At 40.0% G+C, this 15,697-nt stretch overlaps 1 protein-coding gene across 2 annotated transcripts in view; it reads right to left on the reverse strand.

Annotated features, from left to right (window-relative positions):
• Positions 1-2,408: 2,408 nt before the first annotated feature.
• Positions 2,409-15,697, reverse strand: part of SNAP25 (synaptosome associated protein 25) — a 77,963-nt gene continuing 64,674 nt past the window's right edge. Inside the window, exons 5-8 of one of the 2 annotated variants that reach the window (XM_070419913.1) lie at positions 15,446-15,563; positions 11,660-11,785; positions 9,107-9,251; positions 2,409-3,695 (exon numbers count right to left, since the gene is read on the reverse strand). In XM_070419913.1, the coding sequence (XP_070276014.1) occupies positions 3,627-3,695; positions 9,107-9,251; positions 11,660-11,785; positions 15,446-15,563 (458 nt within the window). In that variant the 3' untranslated portion in view covers positions 2,409-3,626. The remainder of the gene's footprint in view (positions 3,696-9,106; positions 9,252-11,659; positions 11,786-15,445; positions 15,564-15,697) is intronic. The other variant, XM_070419914.1, reaches the window with a different exon arrangement.

Below are 15,697 nucleotides of genomic sequence, written 5' to 3' on the forward strand. Positions count from 1 at the left end.
AGAGGCACCATCCTGAATTTATTTTTTAGGCTTCTCTATAGCTTTATACACATTGGGTTTGAATCATGCCTGCATTACTTACTAGCTGGGATAACTTGTTTAACTAAACTATTAATATCTTCTTCTGCAAAATGGGCTATCATGCCCATTTTACAGAGTTTTTAAGAGGGTTTAATGAATCTAACTAAATAAGGCACTTAACATAGCACCCGGCATCGACTGGATGATTACAAAATATGAATTTTCTTTTCTTTCTCTTAGTTTCCATTGCAATTATCAACCTGCTGACAAAGCACTGAGACAAAGATTAGGGAAAGTTGGTCAAATCAGATGTGGGGAGGATGTGGGAGAAGGATAGCAGAAACTAGAATGGAAAGGCAGACAGAGGGAAGGACCCAGGGCCACATTTCCCCGTCGTCTGGCCTTTTGTAGAAGGATCATGGAAGAGGGAGATGGAAGATTTAGCTCTGACAGTGTTCCTCCTCATTATATTTCTAATGTACTTCCCGAGTTGGCACATTGCACAGAGCTGATTCATCCCCAGGGAATATGTTCTCCTTTAGCCAAAAGGAACTGACTGCATTAGAGCTGAAGTTGAATGAACTCAATTATCAAAGAAATATGCTTCAGAATGAATTATGTGATGGATCTTCAAGCAGAATGCCCATATCTTACCTTTCTTGTATCCAGTGTGGGATTTTAATTACTCAGACGATGAGGCGAGGGAGGTAATGGTGGTGTTGGTGAAGGTGGTGAAAGAGATGGAGGTGGAGGCAATGGTGGTGATGGCAATGGTGATGAAGGTGATAATGGTAATTGGGAAGTAGCGGTGATAAAGGTGGCGGTGGTGGAGGTGCTATTTAAGATGGAAAGGTGGCAAGAGGCAGAAGAAAGGTGAAGGTGGTGGTAGTCGAGGCAGTGATTATGGTGGAGGTACAGGTACTACAGGTAATGGTGATGCTGGTGGAAGTGTTGGTGGTAGAGATAATGATGGCGGAAAAAATGATAGTGATGTTAAGAAAATTGAAAACACATGTGTGGGGATCCGGCACGGCCATGGCACACTCAGTCCCAGGGCGCCTTATGTGCCATGCCAGCTCAGCCTGGTTCAGTGACCCTGAGTGGGGGGGTGAAAGGATTGAGAAAAGACAGACAAGAGAATGAAAGCTAGGTCTCGGTGGGATGCTGCTCCCTGATGAGGAGACAGCGCCAGCGCCCACAAGCCGTGTCTTTATTTTATAGCAGATGCCATGAGGCAAAGTAGGGGCGTGATCAAGTTGTTTACAGCATTCTCGTGAGTTTCAACCTCACTCAACTACATGCACCCGAACTCTATCACAAGGCACGTGGGGCTACGTGTTTGGACCATAGGTTCAAGCTTACAACCACAGCCGTTGGCTATAATTGTGCTGGGAGGGCCCTGCCCTCCAGCTGGGACTTGCACATGGCAATGAGAGGACTCTGTCCTTTCATTAGTCCGAGGCTTGAACCTGGCCAAAACACCGTAACCGTGCCCCACACACATGTCCACACAAAAACTTATATATGAGTGTTCATAGCAGCACAACTCATAATAGCCATAAAGCAAAAGTAATCCCAATGTCCATTGATGGATGAATGGATAAACAAAATGTGTTTTCCATATAATATTATTTGGCCATAAAAAGGAATGAAGCTCTGTTATATGTTTCAACGTGGATGAACCTTGAAAACATTATGCTAAATATAAGAAGCCGGTCACAAAGGATCACATATTGTCTAATTCCATTATATGAAATGTTCAAAATAGGCAAATCTATAGAGACAGAACATAAATTAGTGGTTGCTTACAGCTGGGGAAAGTGGGATGGGAGTGATGGCCAATAGGAATCGGGTTTCTTTTTGGGATGACATTATTCTAAACTTAGATTGTACAACTCTGCGTATACTAAACACCATTGAATTATATACTTTAAATAGGTGACCTGTATCGTAGGTCAAAAAGCTGTTAAAAAGTTGGGGCAGCAGTGGTGGTGGTTGTGGAGGGCTCAATTTTTGTGGGAGTATACTGGGTGGAGGAAGGAAGAGTAAGAGTTGATTGACAACTAATATACCTAAATCTACGTAGGGCCAAGTCTGAGCACCGCAGATTTTTTTCCATTCTTTTTTCTGTTTTCTGGAAAACTATATATCCTCCCACAGCCAACACTGAATCTACACACACGGATTACTGAAAAAGATTATAAAAATCAAGCCACATTCCAACTGCCATTGAAATTGTATCTAAAGGAGGCACGTTTGTTTTTTCCATACAGTGTCCTCAGCACACAGAATTGGCTTCTTAGGAGCAATCAGACAGGGGAGCCAGGTCTCCTCCTCCTGTGTGAGTGCAAAGTCAGATGGGGCCCATGAAGAAGTGAAAGCAGACATTTGGTGTCTATAATTTTTAATAATTTTAAACTAGCTACAAAATGTCAATCACTTCACAAACTGACAGAGGAGACATAAGGAATTTAATATTACATGCTGTAATAATATTTATCTCACAGTTTATATTTCATTCATTTATATTATTTTTTAAAGGTTTATCAGCTACTAAACATCTCAGCAATTTGGTGTGCATAGCTCTAGATTAAGCAACAGAGAACTGTACTGATAACAAATCACAGGGAAAACGGTGATTAGTAAGAGTCAGCCTTATAAAATTTACATCTCCACACTGTTTCACAGCAAGATTGCTTTCTCCAAAACACAGCCTTCAAAAGCAGAAAACAAACCCTATATTACAATCATTTGACATAGATTCAGCCAAATGTTTATTTTGCTGGAAATGATAAAATGGTGAGTGTGTCAAATTCATCTTTTTAAAAAATTCTTTTTTTTTTTTTAAAAAGGATGATGATGATTAATAAGTCTCTATATTGACAGAAAGAAAGTGACACTACTGCAGTTTTGCTGGTATAAATTAATCTTGACAGTCTCGATACTGAACATGCTTTGCTGTTTTGTTGTTGCTGCTGTTGCATGTGTGTGTGTGTTTTCATCAGTATGCTACTGTCATGGAAAGATTTTATTAAGTAGGAATCTAAACTCTATTTAGTTCTCATGCATAAATGCATAAATCACATCACTTTTAGTGCAATGCCTGTTATGTAATTCCACATTTGTCTAATCGTGAAATCATAAAGACAGATGACAGCCAGGAGGAACCAAAGACAGCAAATTTTGAGAGTTTCAGAGCCCAACACCCAAAGAAAGGACCGTGGCAGTAGCTCTGTGGAATGTCACAGTTTTACAAGAACAATACTCTGTATTGAAAGAATCAACAGCACATTGAGCATTCCTTAATTGTTGTCATTCAGCAAACGCCACTGAGGAGAAAAAAAGAAAAATGAAACCCAAGACATCTTACATTGGGAGTTAGAGCCACCAAATGACCACTATATACAACCTTTGGAAAGAGAGAGACTCAGAAAGAACAAAAGACACAATATTTTTGGGAAGTTGATGGATGACACAAGACAACATTTACAATGGAGATGGACTGGTGTGTGTATGTATGTAGACCTACTAGGTAATACCATGAGAAAAGCATGAAGGTGCTATCTTGCCCGACAGCATTTGGAAGAGAACACAGGTGGGCACATTTAACCGCTCCCCAGCATCTTTGTTGCACGTTGGTTGGCCTCATCAATTCTGGTTTTGTTGGAATCAGCCTGGGGAAAAGAGAAAGAAAAGAAAATTGAAGTTACCCATGAACATTTCATTCCTCCTTGTGGGTCTAGTTCAAATGCCCCCTTTTGGGTGAAGGCATCTTGAAACTTCAATCAGAATTGACGATCCCTTTGTTTGTGTTCCCAGTCATTGCTTATGACTGTAAGTGGACATGATCATAGAAACTTGATCTTAGGTCTCATGACTGTTTTCCCCACCAGAGAGTGTCCTTTTGAAGACAGAGTTATATCATTTATTTTTCTCTCCTGAAATGGCACCCGATGACTTCTACGGTAGGCAGTCACATCTGTTGGATTGAGTTGAATTACTACCACTAGTGTTGTTGGGTTCAAATCATGGATAACTTATTAGTAGTGACACTTTGAGTAAATTACTTAACATGATGGGGCCTCAGCTTTCTCATCTTTAAGCCAGGGGCAATAAAGACTACAGCTAATGAGAATGAGTGTCTACTATGTTTCATGCATCCAATTTTGGTAACATCAAGACTGACATCATCTATGAGGTGTATACAGTATTGTTATTAGCTCCTTTTTCCAAATGAGAAAACCAGGAAGAGAGGATTTAGGCAGTTTGTCTAAAGTCATAAGTCCCCTGAAATGGGGACACCAGAGTCAAATGCAAGCAGCCTAGAGTCCGAATCCACACTGCCTATCACTATGTTGCTCATTTTACTTCTTAGGTTTGCTGTGAGGATGAACTGCATTTATACACATAATGTGCTTAGAACAAGGTTTTGCATGAATTAAGTGCTTGATACAGCTTATCTTGCTATTTCGTTATTTGGTGAAAGTTTGGCTTGCTTTTGAGATGTCTAATAACTTTTCAGCCCTATTTCTGAAGATTCACTCCTATGAGTTTGATAACTGACTTATTTAAAAATGGATACATTTACCATAATTTTGTACCTTGATTAATCTCCTCACTGCTTGAGTTAGCTTTGCTGAACAAACAGAATGAAAACCAGGGCTGCTACCAAGCTAGACCTTTAAATACCAGAAAATAAATTATTTCCAACATCACTGAGAAACATATGAGGCAGCAAGTAGAAACAAAGACAAAGATTCCAGGAAAACTGACCTGTTTTTCTATCAATAGTATTTATTCAATGATTACTGGTTTTGCATCTACTGCTGTGTTTGGTGAGTTCCAATTTCTATCAAATTGGGTCTTCTTTATTCAGTTTAATTGTGAATTCCTAGGACACTAGAGTTATCCATATTCAAATAGCAGTTTGTGAGTGGAAATATAAATATTTCTAGGTTATTCATAACTCTGAATTATCTGGCAATGATTCCCTACCATATGTTTGGATTATCAAGAGTTGACTTTCAAAACAAGTGAGAGCATTAATTTTCCTTGATTGTTTTGATCTATAGACTCATATTTTTGGCCTAGGGTTCCTAATTTGGAAAACGATATTCTCTCCTATTTTACTTGGCTCTCAAATCTTCTTTCTTCAGCTACAAATCCTATCAGAAACAATGACACTTGGATGCAAAGGAAAATTACAGGCTCAGACCAATGTGCAATGCTCCTGCAGGTTGAATTAAGCTATTTTTCCCAGCCTGACTCTGAGAAAAGCTCAAATGAAAAAAAAATTATCCATTTCATAATAGGTAGCATTTCTGGAGGCAAATGTTCTAGGACCTCTTGCATTAAAAATGCACCAGTGAGCTTCACATGGTGGGGCAAGAGGATAATTTGAAGTGGAGCACAAGGCCACTCTGGATATCTTTAAAGGATTTGGAAGGAGCTGGAACAGACTTGTGTTCAATGAGCATCTGATTTCCACTTAATTCTTTCTGAAACATATCAATATTCTAGCCCATATGATATCTGACACACAAGGTACCATTTTATTATTGGTGTAACAGAAGTAGTACTTTTTCCAAAAAAATCCTGAGATAACATTCTCTTGGGTGTCTTCCTGGTATTTGGAGAATGCCCCTGTGTTTTTCTATTTATACTAGAGGCCCAATACACAAAATTCATGCAAGGGGCTCAGCCCTCTCAGCCCAGCTTCGTCCAGAAGGTTGTCCGGAAGGTTGTTCAGCTGTCCGGTCTAATTAGCATATTTTGCTTTTATTATTATAGATGCTTTAGAACTGTGTTTATTGAATCCAGCCCATTCATCTTCATATTTCTATTTAGAAGATCCTGAACTTGCTGGCATGCCCAAGATTTGTCTTTGTGGGAAAGCCAAGATGCCCACTGGAAAGCCAGTAAGAGAATTAGAAGGCACTATTTAGCCCACCCTTCTGAACACTCTGGAAATCTCAACTTCAGACAATGGCAGGTAGTTTTTAGGCCACAGCTGAGACTTGCAGAACTGGAGGCTCATTACCCATCATGGCAGTCAGTTCTGATCCCAGGTTTGAACTATTCTCTTATTATCTTTCAGATGAGAAGACCAGGTCACAAAGCAGGAAACCCTGTTGGACCCAAGATCTTAGTTTTCAAACGCCATGTTTGCTAGTTGATAGGAGAATCTGAGGAGTGCTAAGGCAGCCTCACTGTATTTCACTGGGTGTGACATCTGCCACTGACAACTTTATTTATTTTTTAAAATATATTTTTATTGATTTCAGAGAGGAAGGGAGAGGGAGAGGGAGAGAGAGGTAGAAACATCAATGATGAGAGAGAATCATTGATCAGCTGTCTCCTGCAAGCCCCCTACTGGGGATCAAGCCTGCAACCCGAGCATGTACCCTTAACGTAATTGAACCCAGGCCTTTCAGTCTGCAGGCTGATGCTCTATCCACTGAGCCAAACTGGCTAGGGCTCACTGATAACTGTAAACTGAAGTTTGAATATCTATAAGTTTTTTCCTTGGCAACAACTCCATAAAATATCTGATATAATCTTGCCCCATTTTAGTTTTCTGAAAGAATGGTACCTTTTTAACCTTATAATAGTTTATACAAGAGTGGGCAAAAGTAGGTTTACAGTTGTGAGTTCACAAAACAGTTTATTCTTGTAGTATTTATTATTGTATTACTTTCCATACAATAATGACTGTAAACCTACTTTTGCCTACCTGCATATATAAATATCCTAAATTAGAACGCAAGGTTTTAAAAAAGGCAAAGTAATTTCTTGACAGTCCTTGGGGATATAGTGAATATTGCTTTGTTTTGAACTCCCAAAATTTCATTATTAATCCAGATGATAAGAAAGGATCATTACTGATGGAATTGAATGAAGGTTGTTGTTGGGGTCATGAGAGAATATGAGAGAGACATCATAAAATTCTCTTTACTTCTACCATGTGATTTTAATTTAATCTTAGTTATGGGAGAGACCTTTGCACAACATTTCCTATTAACAGAAGTGCAAACATACATGAGAAGGTGAAAGTCTGTTAATAATTGTGAAGCCCATATAACATGTATCATTTGAGGGACATGCTGGGTTAAAGTGGGTTCTAACTAAGTCATGTCCAGATTGTAATTAGTTAGGGTTTGGGACAGGGAGCTAGTTATTCAAAGGCAACTAGACCCCTCCCCACTTCTTAAGCAATTTAGCATTCAAGGAACAATACAAACCATAATGGCTATTTCCCATTGTGACTTTGGATTAAGCCATGTAGCTTCATATGTCTTTGTCCTTGTGACAAATTGGGCCCAGAATGACAGGGTTTCCCTGAAGAATAAAGCTAGAATTGCAAAGTGGCAGAATTAAAGTGCCACTTGCCTTTCCAGGAACACTTTTTCTTGCTTCAAGTCCAATTCTATCCACAAAGGTTGACCCCTCTCTCTTAGTATAAGTTCTCCTCTGGAACGCTAATTGAGTTAGAGATACATTATCCCCCTACATCTTTGAGTGAATTGAGTCCATGAATAGAAAATGACTACTTGTTTTTTTCAAATCATTTTTCTGTTGGAAGGTAGTTCAGCAATTACTTCTTAGTTTATTTTTCTGGGCCATAATGGGTTAGGTCAGTTTGTGTTAGCTCCAGTGCTTTTTGAAGTTCTCAATATCATTCTAAAATCTATTGATTTGCTCAGCCTTAAAAGCTTCAGCATATCAAAGGCTCTAAACAATGGTAAATATGTCATGACTTGTAAAAGTAAGTAAAGCACAAGCATTTTGCCAACCAGCACTGACATTTGTGTAGCTCAATATTGATCAGGCAAAATATTATGCATTCAGATACTTTCAGTATGGAGCCCTTAGAATGCAACAAGGCAAAGTGTTTCCTTTATGTCTACTCATTCCTTTTTCAAATCAGTGGAGACTGCTTGGTTAGTAAGAAACTGAGTATTTAGCCTTATGATTCAAGAGATCTCAAAAACATCTTTCTCTGTTCATCAAAGTAGAATGACTTGTGAAAAGGAAATTCAGGGGCTCAGGTGGAAAACTTCAATATCTTCCAGGGAATAAACTTATGCATTTTAAGATCAGCCAACTAGAATTGATACACAATTATGATTAAACCTATAATGTGTCTATTTTTTTCTTTTGAATTAGGATATTTTAAGAGATTTTAAGCATTAATCAAGATTCTACTGATTGGGGAGGGTTGAAATACAAGGATATAGAAACAATGTCAGATTTATATAATGTGGAATATTAGTTTTTGGTGTCCTTTTTATAAAGACCTTCCAATGTTTCTTTCTCTTCCCTTCTAATCTCAAGCCCCCAGACCCACCCCTTCCCATTCTACCCTTGCCACTCTTCCTTAAGCCTCTTGGTGACCCTATGGGCTCAGTCAGAGAGCCATATCTGGTGTCCTTGTATGAATTCCATCTTGTCACATTATGTTCCTCACTTTGAAATCTGGACATGTTTACTGTTGGACTGGAAATGGAATCTGAGCCTTTTAGAACTATCATTAAAACTTTGGCATTTATAAAAATCAAAGCTTATATTCATCTTCTGCCTAAACTAAAATAATTATTCTTTTCCTCATTTCCTGACTTTATTCCTAAGTCATATCCACTGACTAGTTCCTAACCATCCTTTAAAACTCAGTTCAAGTTCAATTCTTTTTTTCCCCATCTTCTGAACCTGGAAATCTTCCTTCATCTAACCTTCTTAGCATTTTCTGCGTGGTGCTCTCAGTGAATTACATTTTCTGTGGCAGTAAATTCATCTGGAGGCTAACCGTCTCTCCTTGGCTGTGAGTTTCTTGGCAGATGGATGGTATCTTTCTCATCTTTGTATGTTCTGTGATGCTGAGCACACTGCTGGAAATAGCGGTGCCCTGAGGAATATCTGCTAGATTAAATTCTGTCTTCTACTTACTTATCTGTTGCTGAATTTTTGTCTACCAGTGTGTCTGAATCCAATGCCAAGGTTTGAAGGTCTCATTATGCCCTTCACACTTTCTCAGTGTTTAGTTCAGAAGTAATGAACAATGGAAACTTGCTGACTGCCACATGCTTACCTTCTCCATGATCCTGTCGATCTGGCGATTCTGTGTATCGATCTCATTGCCCATATCCAGGGCCATGTGACGGAGGTTTCCAATGATGCCGCTCACCTGCTCCAGGTTTTCATCCATTTCATTTTCTCGGGCATCATTTGTTACCCTGGAGTGAAACAGCAATTTTTAGTGGGTAAGGATGAGAAAAAAAACACACACCTTGGATATCAAGGATCCAAACCTTAGGGAAAAATCTATAGACCCCTAGATATCAATCTTATCTACCTGAAATCTCCATTCAACATGATAACATGATTTAGCTTTTATACATTAGAAAGTAATTTTTATTTATTTTATTATATTAGAAAACAATTTTAAAATGCATTTTAAACCCTTGAATTTCCATTTTTAAAGAATTTTGATTATTAAATAGATTACCTGTTAAATTTCCACCAACACATTATTTTCTCCCTTCAAATATTTACCCCAATTTTCATCTTTAAAAAAGAAAATTATTTTTAGTTGGGATGTTTCCTGGTCAGAGAATGAAGATGGAACTAGTTAGAAACTATATTTTTCTTTCTGAAATGTCAACCCAAATCTCCAAGAGTCAAATTCCAAATGAGAGAAAAGCTCATTGTGTGAAATCAGTGAATTTCTCTGCTCATCTTCTTCCCCATTTGGGACCAACATCAATGGGAAGAGTAATGTTCATTTCAATCTGCCCCTTAATCCCATTTGCTCCCCAGAACTCCACAGGGAACTACTTGTTCAAGATGACTTCTATTTGCTCAGATTTCAATGCTATGGGTTTTTTGGTGGCATTGTGAATGGATGATTTCAAGCGAAAACAACTGTGCTAAAAGGTTTTGTTCCAGTTTGAGTGGGGAGAAATGAGTAGGTTCTCAAAGTGCCTTACCATCTTGCCATTTCTTTTTTCTATAGCTCAGCTTGAAAGTGAAAAAGCAGTGGAACAGTAACTCTTTATTGCAAATGGTAGGTACTTACTCCAGAATATTCTGGCTAAATAACATTTCCCCAGTACAGATGGTGATGGGCTAAAAATGATCAGAGGGCTTAAAATCCTCCCCCCATAATAACTCCTGCTAAGTGTTTGAAAGCAACCCAGTCCAGAGAAAATGAAAGGGGGGGACTTCCTAGCTTTTTTAGAAGAGAAGCTTATTTAAATGATCATCAACAGCTAAGGCATACTAGTACTTCCTATTCAGTGGTTCTCAGCCCTGATTGGGCATTTTCTAAAAACCTGCAGATGCCTGGGTCCCATTTCTAGAGCTTCTGATTCAATTGGTGTGGATTAGGTCCAGGCACTTGTATTAAAAAAAATCTTCAGTCATTCTAATATGCAGCCCAGACTGAGACCTCCATCTAGTTTCCCTGGGAGCAGGGAGAAACAGGAATAGAATTGCCACCTGTGAGGCTCTAGGTAGATATCTAGACCTTATACCTAAGTGAGAGTGACCTGTCACTTGAACCTGGGTTACTGGTGGGCAACATTCGGGCCTGGTGACGATAACTATACAAGCAACTACCCTAGTTGCTGCTGAGTCCTGGTATAGTAGCCTATAAAAAGAGATCGTTTTGTTTTTTCTTTTCAACACCTGGAATATTTGTTACTGTATTTGTTTTCTGGTCTCCTGAAAGCTGAGTTCTGTGTAATTGGCAGATCTGTGTAATTTAAGATTTTTAAAAATTGATATTTAAGTTGGCTTTTGCTTCCAGATCTCAAAGGAAATTATTAATAAGAAGCCAGGTATGCTCATTATTGTCTCTTTGCCCAGATCTGTTCCATGACCGTTTCTCTCTGCCCCAAGAGGTTGACCTCTCTACAAGGGTATCACCTAGGTTTTCTCACCTTCTGACTTCCAGAGGGCTTTGCAAATGGCCAGTGAGTGACTGGAAGGCAAGAGGAGGGAGGGGTCGGCACATCTATTGCCTGGCAGTGGCTGCATTTCTCTACCCACAGCTATCACTCTTGTTGGGTTCTGATAACAACTCTCTTCTGTCCTGGCAGGACTCTTCCTGCTATTGCTAATCCGTAAGTGCTTTACCATTACTTGTCATTATCCCTGTCCACACCTCTGTACCCAACCTCTTTAATAAGCTCTGTTCGATTAAACTCATGGAATGAGGTGCCTGTTTGCTGCTCATGTGATCATGTGACTTGCTCTGTCTGGAGAGACTTTGGTAAATATGACACAAGAAAGGTTTGATAAGTGCTTGTGAATTGGAGCCTGCCCCTTAAAATGCTTTCACCACCATGTAAGACACCTGAGCTGTTCTGCTGGAGAGACGACATGAGAACAGAGGCGCTCTGCTGACATCCCCTGCAAACCCTAGCAGATGTTGACAGCCGCAAACAAACGAGTGGGCCATGTTGCATCATTCCACACCCAGTTGCCTATAATGAATGAACCTAGGCTCTCGAAGAAATACCCAACCAACATACAGATGCATAAGTAATAAAATGGGTGTTGTTTAAAGAACCATTCAGTTTGGGGTTGTTTGTTACTCATAAATAGACAACTGTTACAGTGTTGGCTGTGCAAGGCTCACCTGCGGATAAAGCCACCGCTAATGGCCATCTGCTCCCGTTCGTCCACCACACGAGCAGGCTGGCTGGCCACCACTCCATCCTGATTGTTGCCCCAGGCTTTTTTGTAAGCATCACTTGACTTAAGCCTATGCAAAAAAGAGGGTGAGTGACAAGGCAAGATGGTGGAACATCAAGCTGACAGCAACGCTTATCTCTTCAAGCCAAGAACCGAACCAAGCGAATGAGTTTTAAGTTGAGGCATTAGAGAATACCGATATATCATAATATGGACCCAAACAGTTGGCCACCACCATGCCTCAGCTACTCAGCATTTCATGTCCAATTGAGTCAATTGCAATTGTCAAGACTGTAACCTTTGCCCGCAATTTGTTCTTGTTTTGGCATGTTTTGGTAGTTTAGTTAGATTTAAGACAAGGATTAAGGTAGCTGGAGGACATTCAGTTCTATTTCAGTGACATGGTTATATTTTGAGACACAAAACACACAGGAAAACATACTGGCAGACAGACACAAAACAAGACTGCCAAGTAGAGTGTGTACATCACACCACAGCAACACACTGTCATCAAGAAAAACATACTCAACCAAGTTTTTACACACTATCATGCAGAATTCCGTTTAATTTCTCCCCCCCACCCACCCCTAACACATGTTCAGAACTAACCATTCCAACTCTGCATGAAGGACATAAAGGATTGGTGGTTGGCCAAGGGTGACGGTCTCTGAGTTGCCTCTAGCATGATCTGAATTAGATAATATATCGGTACTTCCAAACAGTCACCATACATCCAGAGTTGATGTACAAACCTTTGTCCACAGAGACAAAAAGTAAAAGAGGCGTAGTGAAATGAATGCAGGAAAATAGAAGAGAGAACAAGCCATCTAGCACCAAAAAGGGAAATCCCTCTACGTCTTCTTCATGCACCAGCTACAGGCATGAGTAGAAAGTGAAGCATTCTCATTTAAGCCAAACTACTCCAGAAGTTGACCATTCTCAAAAAAGGCACTAGCAGGGCAGTAATAGCCTTCATGAGGATTTGAAACGCAGTTTCAATAGCTTCTTTGTCGGGCTCAAGGGCAGGGTGGGAGTGAGTACAAACTCCTACTTCAAACTATCCTGGGATGTGGCAGGGGGAGTGGTCTGGAACTAGTGTGGCCTCCATGGGCCATATTTCACTGAGCTGCCTTGGAGAGAAACTTAAAATCCAGGCATACCTGTTGTGCCCAATAGGAACATGTGCAGCATATTTTGGTGGGTGTGTTGTTATTTAAGGCAATCAAAGATGTTTTTAGGTTCTTTGCATAGTAGAAACCACACACTTTTTAGTCCAAAAAAACAAAAGAACTTCCTTTGGTCCCATTTTCACAATTTCTATTAAAGATATTTAATCCCCCACTCCACCCCCATTTTTACTTCAGAGAACCACAGCCATCTGTAGCTCTAATATTAATATTTGCAGATTGGGGATCAAACAACCCTGGAGACAAATTAGAAAACCGTACAAATGAACCCTCACTAGCTCCCACAATCTAGCGTAGAGCCCTTAGAGCAGTCAAAATTTACTGCGCTAAAGAACCGTGGGCCCACTCAGTGGGACAGGATGCAAAAACTAATTTAATGGAACTTAGCATCTGGTTTTGTTTTTTCCCCCACTCCCTATCCCCTCCCTCCTCACATTAAAAGAAGTTACATGGACCTGGTGATGTTTTCTGCTATGTAAATGTCTGGTATACCATCTTTGGCAAAGTCAAGAGGGTAGGAAGGTTTGCGTTTCTGAAAGAAGGCAAATCACTGCACTCACAATGCTGCACATAGACTCACATAACTGCCGTACATCTATCATAATCCTTCGAAACATGCCGAGACAGGGCGAAGCCCCCAGAGAGTCCAGGGCACCACCAGACACTGCATTGTGACACATGGTTTTTACAGCATTATTTACACACAATAGGGAACACTTCGGTCAAGCTTTGAAGCTCAGTGAGGGTCTCTTGTGCAATAAGGAATTGGTGCCAACTCATATGTGGAATTCACAGGGGCCATCATCTCATTCAAACATTAGAATACATCCTGGGGGTGGGGGTCTGCCTCCACCCTTTCTCCACACACAGTTAGTTGATGAATGGGAAAAATGTATCTTTTGGAATGATCACAAAACAGGTGTAAATCTCACCTGGTGGCAAGTAGCCACTAAAGACTATACAGTTAAATCTTGACTAACTGGAATGCTTTGAAATGAGTCATTTTGGTGAATTATATAACTTTCTTCATTGACAGTGGGCCATGGAGGAAAATTTTGTTTCAGGGGTGATTGTTGATTATCAGTTGGATTCTTGAGCCACTTTCCTGTCTTTGTCTTAGGGTAGTGAACGTGATTGAGTCTTTATTGATTATGCTTTCTCTTGATGTATCTGATGGCCTTTACTCTGAAGATCAATCAACTCATTGTTTGGTCTTCTTAGATGTGGAAGTTATAGAATGGAGACTGAGTGTGAGAATCCAAACTACCTAGATTGCCCACTTTCAATCCCTGATGTGATTCCTCCCTCCCCTTGCCCCCCTCCCCCCAATTTGTTCATTTGTCTCTTTTTGCCAGAAATGGAAGGAAGCAAAAATATAAATACATTTGAGGGTTCCACTTAGCTAGATTCCAGTTAATCAGGCTTTACTGTAAATCATTCTCTTTTTAAAAAAACTTTTGTAATTATTTGTAAATCGAGCCCCTCCCCCTCCTAAACAGGAAGTGGGATATTTTAAATCAGCCTCAAAGTTTAAAGGATGTGAATGGTCATATAATCAGCTAGAAATGACATCGATTTCTATTCTAAAAGTTAGGACCAGGAGAGTTTTTAGGAAAAAAGGTTTCTGTTCAAAGGGAAATGGGAGGGGTGAGGGAGATCAGGTAACGGGTTTAATTTTCCAAATGCATGTTGGACAACCCACTCATGCATTTTTCCCCACTGCTAGTCAAATGAAACTATCTTCCAGAACCCTCATTTTCAGGTTCCTTCTGTTGCAAACCTTTATAACCACATGTCACATTTCTGCTACATTCCAAAAAAGCGTTGCAGAACCTTGAGAACAGTTGAATGTTTTGTGATGTTGTGCATGCAAAATCTACACATTTCAACATTTTGGCCAGTGTACAGGTAGATCTTCCAAGAGAAGGAATTTGGGAGGGATGGGTCCAATTTGGGTAAGGCTTGAGCACTTCTTGCTGAAGGACTCCTCGCCTCTGCCTTGAATATAACTGTGGCATCTCTTGTCTAGTTGCTGATCAGGTTTGGCAACTGGCGGGCAGTTGAAAGGGTGAATCATTGTCATAGACTAATTTATAGAATGCTTACTTGGGCCAAATTACCTGTCTCTTGCTTCTGAAAAATCAACCCTTGATATATGTGCGTCTCCTCTCCAAATTTACCTCCAGTCTATGCTAAATCTGCAATTTTGGCTTTTGGGGTTGGGAGAGAAGAAAATTCATTGGGTGTCTCTTTCTTGAAGCTAGTCTCTGTGTCAAAGTACACTTTCTGGAAAATGTTGAAATGTTTGTCTATAAAAGTTGCTGACAGTGAAGCTTTCACTGTAGTATGCCTGATTTTTAATGCATAGACAGTAACTCCCACTAATATCATCTAGGCTATGAGATGAATGCATTGGAGACGGTATTGATCTGTTCTGCATGCCACATGCTCATCCTGCCTTTGTGCCTGGCGGGAATGAGCTTGTCAAGGCTTGGAGATGGGCCTTGGGAAACCAAAGCTTCAGGCAGGCAGGCAGCACCTACTTGTTACAGGGACACACACAAAGCCCGCAGAATTTTCCTAGGTCCGTCAAATTCTTTTCTGCTTCTTTCATGTCCTTATTGATTTGGTCCATCCCTTCCTCAATGCGTTCCAGTTGTTCTGATTAAATACAAGTATTTTATCCCCACAGAATGAAGCAGATGGAAAAGGACAAAGAAAAAAAAGACAAAACTTCAGACATTCACTTTGACATTAAAAAAAGGAAAAGAAAGAAAGAAAGAAAACTGGACGCC

The sequence above is a fragment of the Myotis yumanensis genome, unplaced genomic scaffold, assembly GCF_028538775.1.
Source record: "Myotis yumanensis isolate MYYU_CA2020_CCGP unplaced genomic scaffold, mMyoYum1.0.hap1 SCAF_7, whole genome shotgun sequence".
NCBI classification, from domain to species: domain Eukaryota; kingdom Metazoa; phylum Chordata; class Mammalia; order Chiroptera; family Vespertilionidae; genus Myotis; species Myotis yumanensis.